The sequence below is a fragment of the Canis aureus genome, chromosome 4 (genome assembly GCF_053574225.1).
Source record: "Canis aureus isolate CA01 chromosome 4, VMU_Caureus_v.1.0, whole genome shotgun sequence".
In the NCBI taxonomy this organism is placed as follows: domain Eukaryota; kingdom Metazoa; phylum Chordata; class Mammalia; order Carnivora; family Canidae; genus Canis; species Canis aureus.
In genome coordinates, this window is record NC_135614.1 from 44,847,761 (window position 1) to 44,862,332 (window position 14,572).

Genomic DNA, 14,572 nt, shown 5'->3' on the forward strand with positions numbered 1-14,572 from the left:
CTCAGCCTTCCCAGTGACGGACAGACCCCCATTGCCTTGAACTATAAAATGGAAAAGAATGGTAGGATTGACTTGAATTGACAGAGAGTGGAAGAGAAATTTTACCACTTGCTTCTGTCAATAGGAAAAACTTAAGTAAGCAAGTGAGCAAGCTGCACTGCTTAAATGGCTCCTCCCTCCAGCATGGATATACCAAGATCCGTTTGGTACAGAACAAATCCTGGAGGCGGGAGCAGTTCCCTATTCTGAACAGAGGGGGCGTTCTGAGGTCGCCGGCACTGGACACCCCCCTCCCCATTCCATGCCAGGGGCCGGGCCTCTGGAGTGAGTCCACAATGGCACCTTCCTGGGCACCTCCCTGGTGCTGCAGCAGCGGGCTTGTGACCGGGCAGTGGCCAGCTACAGGCCATGGGCATTTCCCTCTGCTTCCAGGCAGATAGTTGACTGCATTCCTAATAGACTCTGATGGGGATGGCTTAGGAGGACAGCTGTCTGCTGCCCAACTGATCACTAAACTCCTGGTAAAACAGCTGACATTTTCTAGCCGCTGGTGTCTAATCCCCCAGCCTTTACCCATGAGCTGATAACTGTGTGCCTAGCAGTGTTCTCTTGATTCCACTCATTACCTATGACCCTTTGCTTATCCACGTGATTGTCTCTTCAAGCTCATGAACTCCCCCCGGTTCCTCTTTGTGTTTCTTTCCTCTTTCATCCCACTCATGTTAGGGATATTGGAGGTAGAAGAGAAACGTTCTGGACACGTGCATCAGCAGGGCCAGGGTCATCAGATAACAATGAATCTGTGACTTTCACTCAACAAACGGGTTGCCCAAAGAATGACACAAATCCAGACTGCTAATGACAGGAGCCATCCTGGGCCCAGCACTGGCCTCTGCAGCCAAGGCCACCCAAAGAATGGGAGCCGTGGCTCCCTACCTGCCTCACGCCTGTGACTGTCCAAATGTCAAAGACATTGTCTCCTGGGAAGCGGCCATAGGGCAGGGATTCCTAATAAAATTGCATTGCTGTGGATTTCTACCCCCTGGTCTATTAAAGCTTCTCTGTGATCATGTACCAAGTGTCGTTGTTCCGAGCTGCCCGCAAAAAGGGAGGAGGGCTACAGGGGCAGGAGCAGGCAAAATGCCAGATGACATCAGCTCTCCCATGACCTGTTTGAGCCGTCGTTTTGCTTTATGGCCCTTCTTCAAGTCCTCTGAGATCTCTGCTGTCTGAACTCGCCCCAAAGAGAAGAAGCAGTGGCCTATTCAGTTACTCCCCTCCTACTAAGTATTTCTGGCAGTGACAAATATGCATTGAGATTGAAATTGACTTTTAAAGCTCTGGAAAAGTTAAAAATACTTTTGGGTAGTTATGAGCATTAGGCATAACAAATGGCTCTGAGAAACCCTGGGTAGTTTCGGTAATGAAATATGAAGTGCTGGGGGTGGCATTTCAGGCTGGCTCTGACTGGAGAAGGAACTCTTTGGGTTCTGTGCAAACGCCGTTATTAACATTTCTGGCTCCCACTCATATAAAATATCACACTCCGACCCCCTCGTTATTACAAACCAGGGCAATAACAAAAACAGCAGGGGGGAATGCTGGAAAGAACATACTAGTCCATCGAATCTAATTGCAAAATCATTTCATTAAAATGGGTCAGCGGTTCCATCGCAGAGGTCCACCAGTTATAATCTAACTATACTACAGAGAGCGATTCCTGCTAACTACAGACGCTCTCACCTTGATTAAAACGAAAACGCATTTAATCGGCGGCAGTCCCCGGCCACAGCCCAGCCGGTGTACATCTTCAGGCTCATCGTGTTGAAGAGCAAAACGTGTTCCCTCCTGTCTTTTCAAAGGCATTTGATCAGCACTCAGGGTTCCTCCAGTTTGCAAGGTATTCCATTGTAGACACCTTCTGAAGGAAAAATATATGCACGTGTACAAAGTGTCCCTTCATGCCATCACCGTGTAGAACCACTGGCAGGGAACAAGAAGGGATTGTCATTTAGCAGGGTTTGCAAAATGAAATTCACCCAGGACTCAGCATGCTGATGTGTCTGGAGGAAGATGGGCCAGGTCAGAGTTATTCAGTGGGACGGACTCTGGCAAGCCAAGGGCAAGAGATTTGCATAATGCATTGGATTAGGAAGCAGCCCAATAACTGCAGGGATACGGGGAAACCTGCACAGATTTTGCTCACGCAAGCCCGGGAGAGGGGGGCAGAAGGTGGGATGAAGGAGGGGGGTGAGGAGAGGGTAGAGAGGGAAAGGAGACAAGTCCAACCCTCTGAGCCCCTGTCTTCAGGAGAAGGTCTCACTTCAGAGTCAGAGACCACCAAGTTCATCCGCAATCAGGAATTAGCATAGGTTGATAAGGCGAGGGGTAAGAAACCACAAGCATGGAAGATGTCTGCTTCTTGCCTCCCATAAACCACTGCAGGATAATGCCATTCAGACTACCTCTGCCAAGTTGGACGCTGTGATCAGTCCTAGAAAGACTGGGATAAAGGTTTTGTCAAAATGCACATCTGTAGGAAAGCAAAGTATTAGTCACATCAGCCTGGCATCAGCCTGCCTGGGTTTGTCCCTCTGTCGTGTACCAGCTGACCCAAGGGCCTCAGTCTACTCATCTATAAGATGGAGTTGCAATAATCTCAAAGTCTTGTGAGGATTGAAGGGGCCCACCTATCTGAATGTTGAAGAATAGTGACCCAGCTCATGTCCATTCTCCATAAATGTCAACTGTTATCTCTAGCTACACTGATGTTTTAGTGGCCTCTGAGGTACCGAATAATCCACTAGGCTCTGGAAAATAACAGTAGTAGAACTGCAAATATTTGTTCAGTTCCCTTCCCTTCCCCAGAGCCTCTCCACTGCCCTACTTTTCCTTGTATTCGCACAACCATCCCCGTGAGATAGGCACGAGTCCTAGGTCCCCATTTTCCATGTGAAGAGATTGAGGCTAGTAAGTGCCAGAGCCTGGACAAACCCACTACTGCTAAAGCTTCTGTACTGCTCGTGCCCCACACTACCCCTAATGTGGGTCAGATCGCCAAGGTCTGTCTCAAGCAGTTACGCAATCCCGTGATGTTTACCTTCTCTGAAACACTTCAGGAACACTCACTCACACACAGCACAGCCCATGTGCTAGCATCACCCTGCTTATGCACTGGACAAATGTGAACCGAGCCTGTGTTTGGTGCCTAGCACAGTGCTAAGGAAACAATGATGGCTCTCAACCAGCTGGGGTCTGAGAGGAGAACCAGGGCTTCCCCAGTTAGCACTGCTGTGATTGCCAGTCTCACTAGGTTTCCCCGGGTGCCAAGGGACCATTTCTAATCAGTAAAGCAGCACCCCAGGGCATCTCCTGAGATGTCACTTGTTGATCCTCTTGCCATTTCTCTGCGACCTCAGGAGAAATTCAATGTCAAAAAGATAAATCTTAGTTCCAACTACATTGAGCTCTTCAGAACTGGCCTTTGACCATAGTTAAACTGAGTTTATGCTCAAAGGCAGGGCAAATTATTTGGACCCTCTCAAGAGTTGTGTTTGTGTTGACAGTTTTTAAGTGTTAATTTATTGCTATTATTGGTTTTAAAGAGGATCCTCAGGCAACCCTGAGCCAAATTCCCAAGCATTAGGGCAGTAGGCTCCAGTTCCCCCTGTCCCCAACCCCCATTGTTGTCTTCCCAAAGCTGAGGCCTGGCATCAGTGGTCTTTGACCACCATATGCCAGGTCTCCTTTGTTTTCTCATCATCTGCATGAGGAGATCTGAGTTTGTGACCCCCTTACCTTACTTGACACAGCCCCTGTCAAAATGCCATCAGAATCTCTTCATTTGGATTTTCATGAACATTTAGAGGGTCCAGAGATGATGAGCCTCATGGACTAAGAACTTTCCACCCTAAATTGTAGCCCAGATTCTGCACACATGCACCTGGGAGCATTTCTCCAAGGAGAACACAACTTGGCATCAGCTTCTCAAAAAGGTCCATGGCCCACAAAAGCTTAAGAGCCCACAGAGCTTGAGCCTGGTTTCCCAGAGGGCTCAAATGATGAATGACAAAGACCAAATGGAAGGCAATGGAAGGCAGGAGGCTGGGGTGGGGAGGGCACCAAAAAGGTGGCCACAAACGAAAGCAGTGCTGTGCCTGTCACTGGGACCCCGCCCCACCCCCTATCGTGTCTCTCCCCGTCCCACTACCCACAACCTCAGCTCAGGCTGGGAGTCCTGGTGATCTTGACACCCCTCTTTGGCCCTGCCTAGGCTCAGAGGATTACCGCAGCAGGTTCAGCAGTGAGTGCTTCATGGACCTTGTGTGCCCTGAGAAGTGCCGCTGTGAGGGAACCATTGTGGACTGCTCTAACCAGAAGCTGGCCCGCATCCCAAGCCACCTCCCCGAATACGTCACTGATTTGTAAGTACTACCTGGGCTGGAACTCACTACATGGCCCACGCACCCAATCACCCTGAGCCAGCTGGAGCAGGATCTCTGGGAGACAGCCCCCACCTGGCTCAGCCACATCAGTGCTCCTTGGCTGTCCTCCGCATCCTTGGCAGAGGATAGACACCCAATCATCCCTCCCCATCCCACCTCTAGAAACAGCTTCCTCAAAAATAAAGACCATCAGTTCATTCTATAAATATTTTCTGAATACCCACTGTAAGCCAGGCACTGTGCTAAGTCCACCAGCTTCCACAATAAACAAAGCAGAAAATCCCCCCCATGTCTTTATGTATCTGACTATATAACAGAAAGATGGTTAGTGAATAGTTGTCAGAGTGAAGAAAACACTAAAATGATTAGATATATCTGAGCCTCCAATTATCCATGCTAATGAAACAGTATGTTGGTTTGTCCAGAAGCGGAAAAGCTAAAGAGCTACAGCATGGTAGGGGTGAGGGCGCAACATGTGCAGGATGGACAGACCGGTGCATGACACAGGTCATCTTGATTTTCCTCTCATCGTGCAAGTTGCTTCTCAGATCTCAGATTACAGTTCATAACCGTAAAATGGAGGGGATGGTACTACCTCCAGGGGTTTAAGAAGATCAAGCAAGAGAATGCAAGTACAGAATTCATCTTGAATCATGCACGGAGTAAGCCCTGCATAAATGGTGGCAGTCTTCATCGTTAGTGTTGGTGTCCGTGTTCTCTCTAACTTTACACATCCCAGTAGCACGAGGCAAGGCACAGCCTTTGGGCCCTCATGCTCTCCCTGAGTGTTCCCAGGCTCCACTGGCCTTGGCTGAGTGAGTGAGGTCCAGGTGGCAACTCAATTCAAGCTGTGGGGGAGCCCTGGGGAGGGGGGGCCCATGGAGGGTGGTGGAGGAGGCACCCCAGCCCCGGCTAACCTACCACCTCATCTGCTTGTTGCCCTTGTAGGCGACTGAACGACAATGAGATATCTGTTCTAGAGGCCACTGGTATCTTCAAGAAGTTGCCCAACCTGCGGAAAATGTAAGTCATTCTCGGGAACTTGGCAGCAGCCCCCAGGCCCTGGCCAGGGCCTGTGCTGCAGACTAGAGCAGAATGCCAGGGCACTGGTGGCCCTGCACCCTCTGCTCCAACCCCTCTCAGCCTCCTCCTGACCCCACTGTGGGTGTGTATGTGGAAGCAGGACAGCAAGGCACCACCATGTAGAGACAGACCAACATGAAATTTGGCTGTTTGGGGGCTTTTTTTAAATAAAGATTTTATTTATTTGAGAGGGAGAGAGCATGAGTGGTGAGGGGAGGGGGGCAGAGGGAGAGGGAGAAGCAGACTCCCCACTGAGCAGGGAACCAGACACGGGGCTCCATCCCAGGACCCTGGGCTCCTGACCTGAGTGGAAGGCAACACTTAACCAACTGAGCCACCCAGGTGCCCCAGAACTTCACTGCTTTTAAATTGCCAAGTGTTGTGCAGCGCGTGCATTCTGCACCATTCCTCATCCTCACCCCAGGTCCCCTCTGCTCATCCCTATCCTCTCTAGCCAGCACCTACCCCAAGTGGTGGCCGGAGGAACTCCGGTAAGGGCCAGCAATAGGACCCAGGAGTCAAGGGCACATGCTCTTAGGATTTTTACAAGGTGACAAAAGTTCTGTTTTTAGATGGCCTCTACAGGCTCCTGTATCAGTGAGGCCCATTGGAGCGGAAATGCTAGATGTTTTGCACACTGGGCTTCAGCCTAGATGTCCCTGGGCCATGTAGGGCCTGACCTTAGAAGGCCACATGCTTACACTGGCCTCTCCAGTGCCAGGGCTGCCTGTCCTCATAGCCCTCTCCCTGCCTCGGAGTTTGGGCCAAACAAGATTAATGTGGCTGAGCTAAGGGGAGCATTTGTCCTGGGCCAGAGGCCACATTCCCTGCCTCACGCGCATCATCTCATGTAGTCCTTGTACACTTGCCTGGTGCTGGCTTCATATTCCCCTTTGTGTGGGTGAGGAAGCTGGCAGGGCTCAAAGAGGTTTTATGACTTCTCTAAGACCACACAGCCAATACTGTCAGAGCTGGCACTCAGACTTGGGTTCATCAGTGATCACACTAGTGTGCAGCTAGGTTTGCTTCCCCTCATCTTCCCTTCCCAGGGCTCTGAGCACAGGTACCAGCACAGACAGGGGCTCTCTATCCTCTGCTCCCACCCCAAACTCCACACCCTCTGGCCCCAGAGTTGGGTTTGCCTCAGGAATAAAGGAAGTAAAGTCAAGCCTCATTATTCACAACTCCCATATTTTCTAATTCGCTTACTCGCTGAAACTTATGTGATCTCAAAATCAATACTCATGGTGCTTTCACGCTCATTTGTAGACATGGACGAAACAGCAAAAAATTTGAGTCATCCTGCACGCCTCTTCTCAGCTGAAATCGAACAAGGCCACTGCTCCGATTTCTTGTTTCAGCTCCCAGACTGTAAACAAGTGTCCTTTTCACAGTATATGTGGTGCCACATCTTTTATGCATGTTTATGCATTTTGTTGGGGATTTTGCTGTTTAAGTGGCCCTGATGCATAGTGATGCCAGGCTGTCTAGCCTTCCTAAGCACAAGAGGCTGTGATGTGCCTCATGGAGAAAACACATGTGTTAAATAGCTTTGTTCAGACACGAGTTATGGTGCTGTAGGCTGTGAGAGCCATGTAAATAAATCAGTGCAAATCAGTCAGCCACATATATTAAACGAGAGGTCTTTAAACAGAAACACACATCAGACAAGGATATATATATTGATCAGCTGATGAAAATATTGTGACCAGAGGCTCACAGGTAGCCCTGTGTCTTCCCTAGGAGCCATGGCTCGGCATCACCTGACTCAGTTTTCCCCACAACTTTGTAGATTACAACTACCATCGGGACGCCTGGGTGGCTCAGCGGTTGAGCATCTGCCTTTGGCTCAGGGAGTGATCCCAGAGTCCCGAGATCGAGTCCCACATCGGGCTCCCTACATGGAGCCTGCTTCTTCCTCTGCCTGTGTCTCTGCCTCTCTCTCTCTCTCTCTCTCTCTCTCTCTGTGTCTCTATGAATAAAAATAAATAAATAAATAAATAAATAAATAAATAAATAAATAAATAAATAAATATCATGAATAATGAGAACTGACTGTCAACCTTGCTTTTCTGTCATGTTCTCCACTCTTCCACCCATCAGTCCCCTGCAGACAAGAAGGAGAAAGACCTTCCCTTCCCCTGCTGTGTGCAGCACCTCCCTCCCTCCCTGCCCACAGCCACCACCTTGCCCGTGGCTTCACTGACTGCTCTGTAACTGGGAGCAGTTGAGAACACTCTGAGGGGACAGAGGAGAGAGGGGCATATGTGCGTCCTGGTGAGGAAAGAGGCTGTCTGTGTGGTCAAGCTTCAGAGGCCAAGCACAGACCTCAGCCACCACCTGCAAGGAAAGTCCTTTTTCATTCAAACCTGAGAAATATGTACTTTTTAAAAAAGATTTTATTTATTTATTCATGGGAGATACATAGAGGCAGAGACACAGGCAGAGGGAGAAGCAGGCCCCCTACCAGGAGCCTGACACTGCAGTTGGTCCCAGGACCCCAGGATCATGACCTGAGCCAAAGGCAGATGCTCAAGCACGCTGAGCCACCCAGGCACTCTGCATACCATTTTAAACCTCAAAACTGAAACTTCCATGTATATGGAGACAGATATTAAAGTGAGTAAGGCTGGCCAAGTATATATCTGCATAGTAAACAGGATCAAGTAGTCTTTGCTTCCATAAAGAAGCATTACCCTCTGTGTGAGGTGAAACTCGCACGAGTCTATCTCTCATCTTCCCCCTCTGTGACAGGGGCAGGAGAATAGAGAACCATTTCTGTGCACCAAGAGAAACAACAGCGTAAACACAACGATAAGTGACAACCAACCCCCAGCCTCAGCATCCGAGCAGTGGGGACTGTGGCACAACACAGACCCAGTTCTCACCACAGGAGGTGAAGGTCACTAAGTGTGTCCCCCTGTTCGTTATGCTGGGATGCAGGTCCTGGCTGCCAAACATTACCTGTAGCAGCCAGAAATCCAGGTGTAGGGAAAGAACAGACCTGCGTTTGTTCTGAGTTCAGCTGGTTCCCCCTCCTGCTGTGTGACCCTAGGAATGTCCTTAGCCTTGCTGAGCCTTAGTTATATTGTTTACACAGCAGAAATAAATCTACCTTCCTTGTAAGTTAGGAGGATCAGAAATAAGTATGAAGAGGTCAATGAAAGACATGCCTCTGATCATGGACCTGGGGCGAAAAGCTGTGCAGGAAAACAGAAGTGCACATCTGGGTTGAGTGACCCATGGTAACTAGTTATATATTCAAAAGAGGAGTTGAAAGTTCAGAGACTTTCAAGATTCAGAGAGTGGCTCAAATGTGGAAAGGAGCTCCATGCAAGGCAATAATTAATTATAATATTAATAGTAATAATAGCTCACCACTAAGAGTTACTAGACACATTATTCCCTACCAGACTGTACTGATACTAATTCATGTAACTCTCACCAATAAAAACAAAAAAGCCCTGAGATTGTTTCATTTTACAAATAAGGAAGCTGAAACACAGAAAGTTAAGTAACTTATCCAAGGTTAAAACTCCAGCAGCAGGGGATCCCTGGGTGGCTCAGCGGTTTAGCACCTGCCTTCCACCCAGGGCGTGATCCTGGAGTCCCGGGATTGAGTCCCACATCGGGCTCCCTGCATGGGGCCTGCTTCTCCCTCTGCCTGTGTCTCTGCCTCTCTCTCTCTCTCTGTCTCTGTGTGTGTGTGTGTTTGTGTGTGTCTCATGAATAAATAAATAAAATCTTAAAAAAAAAAAAAAAAAACTCCAGCAGCAGAGCCCGGAGCAGTAACAGTGCAGATCACCTGGGGGGATGGGTGTGCTGTCTGAAGGCAGTAAATACATGTGTGTGCCCACGCACATGCACATAAGTTCGCAGTCATAGTACTAGCCAACCGAGCAAATGGCCCGGTGAAGCAGATCTGGTCCCAAAGACCACCAGCTGCAACCACTTATTTAAATTAACTTTTTTTTTTTTTTAAGTAAAGGGTGTTAACTGGGACCCATCACCATCCCTACATCCTCATAGATGTAGTGAGCCAACTGGATCAAGCCAGTAGTGCCTGTGTCCAAGTTTGCTAAGCTTCCTCAAGGACTGTAAAGTCAGGGTCCTAAGGCCATGCTCTCGACTTTACCCTGACCAGGCACAGAGGCCCAGGAGGGTAAGCATAAAGCCAGGTGTTTAAAGTTTGCTGCGCCTTTACTTGTCCTGTTGGAATAATGAGATCTCCAAGAGTGTCCTATGTGCTAAGGGATGCCCCTCCCCCCCAACATGTATAAGCCATTACCCAAAACGGTTATTAGTTACTGTGGTAACTCCAGGAAACTTTTCAAATGATGTCACATTCAGACTGTGGTCTTGGCCTCTCTTGGACAGACTTTCTAGACCAGTTCTTTTTTTTTTATCTTTTTAATAATAAATTTATTTTTTATTGGTGTTCAATTTGCCAACATACAGAATAACACCCAGTGCTCATCCCGTCAAGTGCCCCCCTCAGTGCCCGTCACCCACTCACCCCCACCCCCCGCCCTCCTCCCCTTCCACCACCCCTAGTTCGTTTCCCAGAGTTAGGAGTCTTTATGTTCTGTCTCCCTTTCTGATATTTCCTACCCATTTCTTCTCACTTCCCTTCTATTCCCCTTCACTATCATTTATATTCCCCAAATGAATGAGAACATATAATGTTTGTCCTTCTCCGATTGACTTACTTCACTCAGCATAATACCCTCCAGTTCCATCCACGTTGAAGCAAATGGTGTGTATTTGTCATTTCTAATGGCTGAGGAATATTCCATTGTATACATAGACCACAGCTTCTTTATCCATTCATCAGGTGGCGCTAAACCGCTGAGCCACCCAGGGATGCCCAGGCTCCTAGGTTTTAGCTGTGGCTGAGATTCTCCTTCAGTATAAGAAGTGGTCTATAGAGAAGGAGAATCTCAGCCACAGCTAAAACCTAGGAGCCCGGGCATCCCTGGGTGGCTCAGCGGTTTAGCGCCACCTTCAGCCCAGGGCGTGATCCTGGGGCCCGGGGATCAAGTCCCACATTGGGCTCCCTGCGTGGAGCCTGCTTCTTCCTCTGCCTCTGTCTCTGCCTCTCTTTCTGTGTATCTCTCATGAATAAATAGATAAAATCTTTAAAAAAATAAAACCTAGGAGCCCTCTAGCCAAAATCAGGTACACACTGGTGAATTTGTTGGCAGTAGTTGTGTTTTTAGTAAGAATTAGTTACCCACTTTTAAAAATCAGGAGTGTTCACAGGAATAAAAAACAACACTAGATTTCTGGCATCTTTTGGAAAATCAAAAGATCTGGCAAAATGGGGCCAAATGGCTTCAGTGAAGTTCAAGTGAGGAGCAGCTGCCCTCTTAAATAGAGCATGTGCTTTTCTGGTCACTGGGCTTATGCACTGTGCTATCCCCCCTGGACTTGCTTCCAGCATTAAGTCACCAGCCTGGACCCTGTGGACATCTGAGCTTGCAACCCCAGCTTGAAATAGAACTTCCACCTTGGGGAGGGAGAGGTTCATAAAAGAGTGGACAGGACCTCCCTGACTCGACAGTATCCCAGAGTGCTTGTTCCGTTATGACTCAGTATCCTCAGTTTCTTTAAAATAATCTCCCTAGCTCTCTCCCCACTACACTTTCATCTGGGACTGGGCTTTAAATGGGATTGTAGACACCTCCCCCTCGCCAGCGTGCATGGGCTGTCTTACAAACCACCGGTTAGAAGAGGCCCAGGATCACCTCGTCAGACAGGTTTTCCATGGGGTAGCCAGACAAATCCCCAGCCTGCAGGGGCCTCAGTGTTTCTTAGGAAGATGAGAACAGGGTCTGACAGGTACAGCCAGCAGCTAACAGAGGCAGCGGGGCCACACGCTGGTTCACCCCTCCAAACTACCCACGAGCCCGCGTGGGAATTTCCAGCGCTGGGTCCTTTCAAGTGTAAGATCCCATCCTCATCAGAGTCAAAGCCAGGATGGGGCCATATTCCTTCAGGTGAGTCTGTAGAGACAGAAGTGGAGAAAGGCCTCCTGAATGGTCCTAAAATCACATTTTTGGGTTCCTGGGCTCTGGAGCATCTTCAGGAAGATAGCGCTCTGAGAGTAAGACAGGGTTCCTACAAACCCCGATGCCCTTGATTTGTGTGTGGAGTGCTTGCCCCAGGCTGCCTGTTGTTTTGAGCTGTGCTTTGATGAATGAAGAGACAGCCACAGCCTGGTCTTCTGGAAAATTCTATCCCCTCCTTTTTTGCTCTCCTTGTGTTTTCCATTTTCCCAGCCTGAGGAAATCCAATTCACAAACCTTACAGTAATGTGATGTTAATTTTGCTCATTTAAAGAAACAGATGTCAGGAAATGGGAGCCCTCCCCATTTCGTGGCTGCTTTAACTCATCTTCATTGCCCATCCTATGTACTTTAATTCTCCAAGGAGCCTAACTCTCTGGAGCAAAATCCTGCTCCTCCGGCATTCATATGAGTTATGGCTACTGGGAGAGCCTTTATCTCTCCTCCCATGTCTGATTTGGGGGTAATTTGCAGTCTCCCCTGTGCATTACCTTCACTCCTGGGTATCCCAGACCAGGACTACCAGGATTTATTAAAAAAAAAAAAAAAAAAAAAAGGCTGAGTTTAAGGAGAGCCAGGCAAGGGTGGGGGGCAGAAATCCAGTTAGAGAGTCTCCCAACTCTCTCAGACCTTGCAGGAAGGATGCTGAGGAGTACTGCAGGATACTGTCCTTGACAGGACAGAAGGGGGAAGAGAGCAGGACCATGACAGGAGTGCTGAGAGAGCAGATGAGGCACCTGCCCACAGGCATGGCCACTGTCATGCCTTGCAGGCCCCATCCCTACCTGGGAAGAAGGCAACAAGCTGGCATCAAGCCCCTGGGTGCCCAGTTCCATCACTTGCTCCAAGCCAGTTAATGAGGGAAGCTTCACCGCCTGGGGTTGCCGTGGGTCAGCCCAGAACTGTGCAAGGCAGGTCTGTGAGAGAAGCAGAAGTATGAGGGGCTCACTGTGCTGCTCCAGGACCTGGAGCTCTGCCCTCTTATTCCCAGCAGTACAGTGGGCCACCAGTCCTAGCAACTTCAGTGTGCTTAGAGGGTCAGCAGGCTCCATCTACACCTGCAGATTTCGCTGTTCATAGAAAACACCATTCCCTGTGCCAGGCACCAACATGCTCTTTGTTCAGGAGACTGGATTCTTCCCCCCGTTGGTGTAAACACCGTCACTTTCCACTCCAACCATGCCGCCTGGGATGCATTTCAAGCCTGACTGGGTGGTCCATGGAGGTCCCCCACCAAGGAGAGCCCTGGGGGGGGGGGGCTTGCAACACCAATGACCCTGCAGGATCTCTCTTGGGGACTGGCGTGTGGTGACCAGGCATCAGAAGGAAAGGCCTTCTCAGAGTTTGGGCAGAATCAGAAAGGATGGCCCCAAGGCTTGGTAGGACCAAGCCCAATGCATGAAAATACAATATCCCAAGCCCAGAATTATGCAAAGCAGTACTGGAGGGGTGTGTGTATCTACACCACCAAAGGAACATTCCCTTAGGAAAGAGGCTCCTCACTGGAGGACTTTTTATGCACCAGAAAGCAAGCCTCAATCCTGGTTCTCTCAACTATGTGACTCTGGGTGAGTTCCTCAAATTCTCTGGACCTCAGTCACCTCATCTATAAAATGAGACAGTGATAATACACGTGGTACTCCTCTGATAGGCATTGTTTTACTGCTTCGATGTGATTCTGTGAACCAAACCCCTTACATGGAACCTAATTCATAATAAGTGCTCAGAAAGTACTAACTAGCAAGTGCCCATTGCTATCAAGCATCTCAGCCATAGAGCTGGAAGCTCTACAAGTGTCCCACCCCCACAGAGGGGGCACGTTTTAGATTTTTCTCCTGCCTTCCCCTTGAGCAGCACTGCTTGGTGAGAGTTTCTGCTGAAGGGAGAAAATCAGTTTGAGTATCACCATTTTAAATGTGCACATACCCTGGGCTTAGAAAAAAAGGAACACCCAGAAAAGACTTCAGGCTCCACTTGGCCCGTTTCACACAGTAGCCCCACCCGTGTGGGGCCACAGGTCCTGAAGACCAAATATCAGGGAGCCCCACCACCCAGTCCTTGGTCCAGGGGTGCTTGAGACCAGCTGCAGACTAGTGACTCCCTCCTTGCATCCAGGGACCCACTCTATCTCTTCCTTCTAGAAACCTGAGTAACAATAAGATCAAGGAGGTGAGAGAAGGTGCCTTTGATGGAGCAGCCAGCGTGCAGGAGCTGATGCTGACCGGGAACCAGCTAGAAACGGTGCATGGGCGCATGTTTCGGGGCCTCAGCAGCCTCAAGACCTTGTGAGTTCCTGGAGCCCAAGCCAAGGTCTGGAAGGAGATGGGAGGGTAGGGGCATCAGGCGGGGATTACAAAGGCTGGCGGCCAGCTCCAGGCCTGGATCCTGTCCCAAACTGCTGAGTCCCTTCTTTCCTCGAGCCAGAGAGGCACTAAACACTTCCCAGACCTTGATGGGAGAGAACTTAGTGTGCGCAACACCCCCAGCACACACACAACTGGAAGATGCTTGCCCTAAGGTGTACACATAGATGGATTCATGCTGGAAATGTGCTGAGAGAGGCACACACACTTACCCACTTAGACATATCCACATATACATGAGAACCACACGCACACACAGGCAGCATGCAGGTAAGCATGTACACACACAAGCATATACACACAGCGCACACACAGAGGCTGATGACCCACAGCTACATCTTGATTTTTTCTCCTCCCAGAAATAGACATGCATACACTAACCACCATACAACATGCATGCGTATACATAGACACTCATGGCACCCGCTTTCACTGTACGTAAAGTGTGCAGACAAGAATGTGCATGTGTACTTACGGGTAGCCACCATGGGGACCCACACACCCTGCTATCACACAACAAACCTCAGCAATGCAATGGTCTGGGCTTGGAGTTGGCGGAAGCATCCCACCTACATGCACGCACCCATGTACACACCCACGCACACCCTGCAGC

At 49.3% G+C, this 14,572-nt stretch overlaps 1 protein-coding gene across 1 annotated transcript in view; it reads left to right on the forward strand.

The window, feature by feature from the left end:
* SLIT3 (slit guidance ligand 3) overlaps nucleotides 1–14,572 on the forward strand; it is a 591,462-nt gene that overhangs the window by 504,179 nt on the left and 72,711 nt on the right. The window contains exons 15-17 of the mRNA XM_077895576.1: nucleotides 4,274–4,424; nucleotides 5,394–5,468; nucleotides 13,738–13,881. Coding sequence (XP_077751702.1) covers nucleotides 4,274–4,424; nucleotides 5,394–5,468; nucleotides 13,738–13,881 — 370 coding nt within the window. The remainder of the gene's footprint in view (nucleotides 1–4,273; nucleotides 4,425–5,393; nucleotides 5,469–13,737; nucleotides 13,882–14,572) is intronic.